This window comes from Halyomorpha halys, unplaced genomic scaffold (genome assembly GCF_000696795.3).
Source record: "Halyomorpha halys isolate HHAL.00 unplaced genomic scaffold, Hhal_1.1 Scaffold1206.1, whole genome shotgun sequence".
In the NCBI taxonomy this organism is placed as follows: Eukaryota; Metazoa; Arthropoda; class Insecta; order Hemiptera; family Pentatomidae; genus Halyomorpha; species Halyomorpha halys.
This window is the reverse complement of record NW_027108604.1, coordinates 179,800-185,312: the sequence shown is the minus strand read 5'-3', so window position 1 is coordinate 185,312 and position 5,513 is coordinate 179,800. Positions and strand designations below refer to the sequence as shown.

At 35.1% G+C, this 5,513-nt stretch overlaps 2 protein-coding genes across 2 annotated transcripts in view; one reads left to right on the top strand and one right to left on the bottom strand.

Moving 5' to 3' along the window:
* Window positions 1–1,273: 1,273 nt before the first annotated feature.
* Window positions 1,274–2,323, bottom strand: LOC106688787 (uncharacterized). The gene has a single exon (XM_014433424.1). The coding sequence runs from the start codon at window positions 2,321–2,323 to the stop codon at window positions 1,274–1,276; it is 1,050 nt and encodes a 349-aa protein (XP_014288910.1).
* A 1,616-nt stretch (window positions 2,324–3,939) lies between these two features.
* LOC106688793 (putative inorganic phosphate cotransporter) overlaps window positions 3,940–5,513 on the top strand; it is a 42,776-nt gene continuing 41,202 nt past the window's right edge. Inside the window, exon 1 of the mRNA XM_014433433.2 lies at window positions 3,940–4,069. Within this exon, the coding sequence (XP_014288919.1) occupies window positions 4,048–4,069 (22 nt within the window). The 5' untranslated portion in view covers window positions 3,940–4,047. The remainder of the gene's footprint in view (window positions 4,070–5,513) is intronic.

Sequence of the window (5,513 nt, the reverse complement as noted above, 5' to 3'; positions counted from 1 at the left end):
ATATAAAATTTAAATAAATATTACCCAATACCACTTCCTAATATATAATGTATTTCAATGAAATAATAATTTATAAAGATATCTAATTGGTAACTGGTAATCATGCTATGCCATTGGAAAAGTATTACAATGATAATACTAGTTTTTAGGCTCAACTAATTTGAATTTACATTTATATATATATATATATATATAGAGAGAGAGAGAGAGAGAGAGAGAGAGAGAGTGTGTGTGTGTGTGTGTGTGTGTGAGGTGTCTGTTAATTATATTCATAATTGAAATAACTGTTCAGTTACTACATACTAGCACTCCTACCAACATCTCTAGTGGTCCCGAGGTGAATTATCATAAGAAGGTTATAAGAAATATTTTGTGTTTGTTTTCAAATGATTATCTTTTATTTATAATAATAACTTTGTCAATACCCTTTCAATTACTTGTAATAGTTGATTATTAGATTCCATTGCATTGGGACTTTTATTCTATTCTGTTGTTTTAAAATACTTGCTGAAACAATACTGTTTATTATTCTCCTCTTAAATCATTCTTATGTACAATATTTATACTTTTTGAGCTACACGTTTTCTTTTGTTTTTTGTTTACAAAAAATTAGGGCCAGCCTATATTCTTCCCGGTTCTTGACGGTGAAATCCTTAAAAGTTAGCAAAAACCACATCACAATTGGATAAAAGGAACGCATAAAGTACGAACAACCCAAAATTCATTTTTATACATTAGATGTATATATAAGTAGCGTATAGAATAAGTACTATATATAATCTATTGGTACTCTATGATAGGTCAAATACCCTATTAATCGATACCCTATTGTACATCAAATACCATATTAATTCAAACCGAATGATACGTCAAATACCCTATTAATTGATACCCTATGATGTCATATACCCTATTAATTGATACCTTATGATATTTCAAATACCCTATTAATTGATACCTTATGATGTGTCAAATACCCTATTAATTGAAACCTTATGATATGTCAAATACCCTATTAATTGATACCTTATGGTACGTCAAATACTCTATTAATTGATACCTTATTATTTTTTTTTAGTCTATGCCAAAAGAGGCATTTCTGCCATTTTGTTTCTAACCGCCCAGTATAATTTAGCTTTGCTGAAGTAACTCCTGCCTGTAATCAAGTCCGCCGTTGCCGCACATGCAATATGTGATCGCTACTCATCTCACCATCTTCACACAGGACGCAGTCTGAAGAATCAGCCACTCCTATTCTCTTCAGGTGGTGCCACTAATAGTCATGTCCAGAAGCCAACCTGAAGCATGCCACTGACACCGCTCTTGGTAAAGTCAATGGAGGACGCCTCTTAGGGTCTAGCAATGCCGCCCAGTTCTTGCCCCCACATTCTCCTCTACTCCTTTCCTCTGCTCTTTTATTGGTAGCGCTTCGGACCATTTCTTTCGCCATGTCCATGGTGACTGGAAGAAGCGGTTGAGGTTGCCTAGCCCCTAACCGTGCAAGTCGATCCGCCTCCTCATTCCCATATATACCGCAATGGGCTGGAATCCACTGCATTACCAATACTGTAAGTATTTTTCTTTTACATTCTATAGATTTCCGGCATGCGAGAATTCTAGCATTAGTCAAGGGATCTCCAGACGCTATCGCCAGCAGTGCTGCCCTAGAATCCGACAGCAGAACTACCTTCGTTACGCAGGCGTGAGTAAGCTTTTCTAAAGCTAAAGTAATAGCAGCTACCTCTCCATCAAAATTGGTAGCGTTTGCTCCAGCAGGTGCTGACAGTTGGAACAGGCTATTATAGACACCTGCACCCGCATTTTTATTTGCCTCTGTAGCTGACCCATCGGTGTATATATGGATCCATTCTGGCTCAGGGTAGCGCTCGGCTATGGTGGCCAATGCCACAGTCCTTAGTTCTTCCACTAGGGTCATGGATTTGTTGATGGGGATTATTAGATCCAGCACTATAGCATATGGACACGTCCAAACTCTTTGTTTAGTCAAGTCAGGCAGAGGCTCTCTTATCTCAAAGTTCAGGCCTAGGCTAGTGATAATGGATTTTGTTGCCTCAATAAATGTTAGCTGCGTTTTTAGTCGCCTAGTATTACCAAGAGTGCTGGCCCAGTAATCACCATTCCTAAGCACGCGCTCGTAAAGTATGGCTCCATTCATTTGTCGCCTATCTTTTAGGGACTCGATCTCTGCCTGCAGTTGCATGGCTAGAATCGGTGTCGATTTAGCCGCACCGGTAATAATCCGCAATGCCTTATTTTGAACTGTATCAAGACGTCCCAGCACTGAATCGGTAGCTGTGACCATAATCCCAGAGCCATATTCCAGGACTGGTCTTATATATGACCTATATGCATGTCTTAAAACCTCAGCGATAACACCCCATTTTATGACTGATTCGTTTCATAAGTCGCAGTTTTGATTCTCCTTTACCTGCAGCATGCTCACATTGCTTATCCCAGGTTAACTTATCATCCAGGATCAGTCCTAGATATTTCGCTTCATGAGTCCTGCTAATAGCCTGATTATCAAGATTCACTCGGCGCTCATGCTGCTTTGTAGAAAGGGTAAATACTTGATATACTCTCTTATTGCGTATTGATAATCATTCCGTTTCCTTCTGCCTAGCTCTTCAGAACCTTTAAGTTATCGTTGGCCCACTTTTCAAGAGCACCGATCCTACTGCTGGTCCCCTATATTATCAAGTCGTCAGCATACAGTAACGCTTCAGTACCGGGTGATTTCTCCATCAATGTATCTATGACGCCATTAATCATAATGTTGATAGCATTGGACTCAGTACTGCTCCTTAAGGGAGTCCCTGTTTTACTTGCTTGAATCCTGATGTGTTTGCCCTATACCTCACAGAAATATACCGTTGGGAAAGGAATGATTTGATCCAGCCCATCAGTTTTCTATCAATTTTCATAAGGGCTAATTTATGTATTAGCTTATCTCTCCATACTCGGTCAAATCCTGATCTGAAATCAATGAAGACAGCTAGCGTACTTTGATATTTCTGAAATCCTACCTTAATTGTCTGGGAAAGGCAAGCTATATTCTCTATAGTATCTCTATGCTTCATGAAGCCCTTCTTGTTTTTGTATAGTGCAGACAGAAGTCTCCTCAAAACTACAACTTTGCAGAACGCACTCGTCAGTGCCACTGGACGATAGCTGTCAAAAAATTGTGTGGTTTACCTTTTTTAATAATTGGTATGACCTGTGATTTCCCCCAAAGGTCTGGGATGTATCTACTTTCCCATGTTAAATTAATGAACTTTAGAATTATGCTTTTGGCATTTGACCCTGTATGCTTGAGGAACTCTGGGTGTATGTCGTCTATACCCGGTGCCTTTCCGCTTTTTGTGTCCTCTAGGGCTAGTGTCAATTCGCTCATAGAAAATGGCTCATTAATTTCACTCTTAGCTTCCTTGTTCCCAGGATATGCGAGGTATTTTATGCTTGAGCTTGAAATTGCTAGTTTGAGCAAAAATCTTGCAAAATTTATTGGCAATATCATCCTGCCTAGTTAATACTTTTGAACAATCTATCATAGGTTCGTTGGCATCGGTACTATCCCTGTTGATCCTAGATAAGAACTAATATGCTTTATTTCCATATTTTCTAAAATCCATGTTTGATACCTTATGGTACGTCGAATACCCTATTAACTGATACCCTATGATAGATCAAATAACCTATTAATCGATATCCAATATGTTAAATACCCCATTAATTCATTAACAGAAAATTGCTTCATTGATAATTTGTTTTTAAATTAAACATACTTGCGATTTAGCTAGTACTAAACGAGGGGCAATTGTTACAATAAGATTATAAAATAAATATATTTTTTATTGTTGTGTTTAGCCATAAGTGTGTTTTAACTTCAAAACTGTGATTTTTAAACTGTTAACATGTGATTTTGTTTTTTTTAATATCAATTTCTTATTATCACATTTCTCCCCTGATACAAGAATATTTTTATCAAGAGATTTTTATCTGTAGAAGAATTAATTAACAAACATTATGGTTTGTAAATTGCACCAAAGTAAGTGAAGACCACTAAAAGTAATATTATTTAAGTTTTGTCTTTGTATATTTGTTTAGTTGCTCCGGATAATGGGATGGCATAACCCAACTCTCCTTCTAAGTAAAAATGATTCTAAGCAGTGGGGATTAGGCCACGCCCCTTGAAGGCAACATCACGTTGAAGTTAATTGGAATTTCGCACATTAATGTAATTATCTGTAAAACCGCAGCGCAGAGAATGCAAATGTGAATGTTATTTTCAATAATTTGGTGTATCAAAAATGAAAATTTACTAAACCGTTCTCGAGAAATTCATTGTGAATATTAAAGATCCAAAAATATATTTACTGTTCTAAAAAGTAAGAAGTGAATATAAAATTAAATTAGCTTGGTAAATTTTTCAATTAATGTTTTCTAGGAACAGTTAATACGAAAGTTTGATACAAATAAATAATATTTCTTGTATAGTTGAAAAAGTTATTTATTAAAAAAATATTTAATGCTTATAAATTAATGATCTTATACTGGAAGAGTTTCTAGACCTAATATGAAATTGGTGAATGACACAATCTTCCATATTTAAATATAACAATTTATTTTATATACAACAACGTTTCAGGGTAATCTCCCATCTTCAGGTTGCTAGAAAACCAAATTCAACAAAATTTAAACATATGCTTACTTACAACACTACTACTATATCACATTATTCATTAAACTATTCATAAACTATTTACCTGATTAACTATTTTATATATAACGTATCTAATACATCTATATAATACATAAGAGTATATAACTCCTTAATTTGTTATTACTTCCTAATATTAAAACATATTATTGTCAACTATTAAATAAAAATATTTTGGAATATCAACTATTAAACATTTTTCAAGGAGAATAATTACCTTCCTGAAGGTTATCTTTCATTATAATAACAACCAAATAGACTATAACAATACTCTCCTACCTCTATTCCCACAAAGATGAACAATCTAACTAAAATTAACAATTTTTATACAGTAACAAACTACAAAGGTTAAAATAAATCGTTTTTTTTTTTAATAATTTATTTATTGATATTTACAACTGTATACATATATACACATCAAGTAAATTTGCTGTAAGTGATATTATGACATGATAAAAACATGTGGAGAATCTACCCATTGATAGAACTACAAAAACATTTCTAAAGGAGAAGATCTCGAGACCATCTTCTTTTCAGACGCCTAGGAGGATTATTAGGTAGTGAAGGAGAAGCCAAGTTAGAAACGAGTTGGTTTGGGTGGTTGAGAAGTTTATTATGGAAGGATTGGTATCTGGTTCTGGACAAATCGGCAACATAGGGGACATTGAGGTCCTGATAGATGATTTGATTGGGACAAAGTAAGGAGCCTTAAGGATTTTACGAATGATTTTGGACTATAAGGATTGGATTCGAGAGGAATTAGATGGTTTAG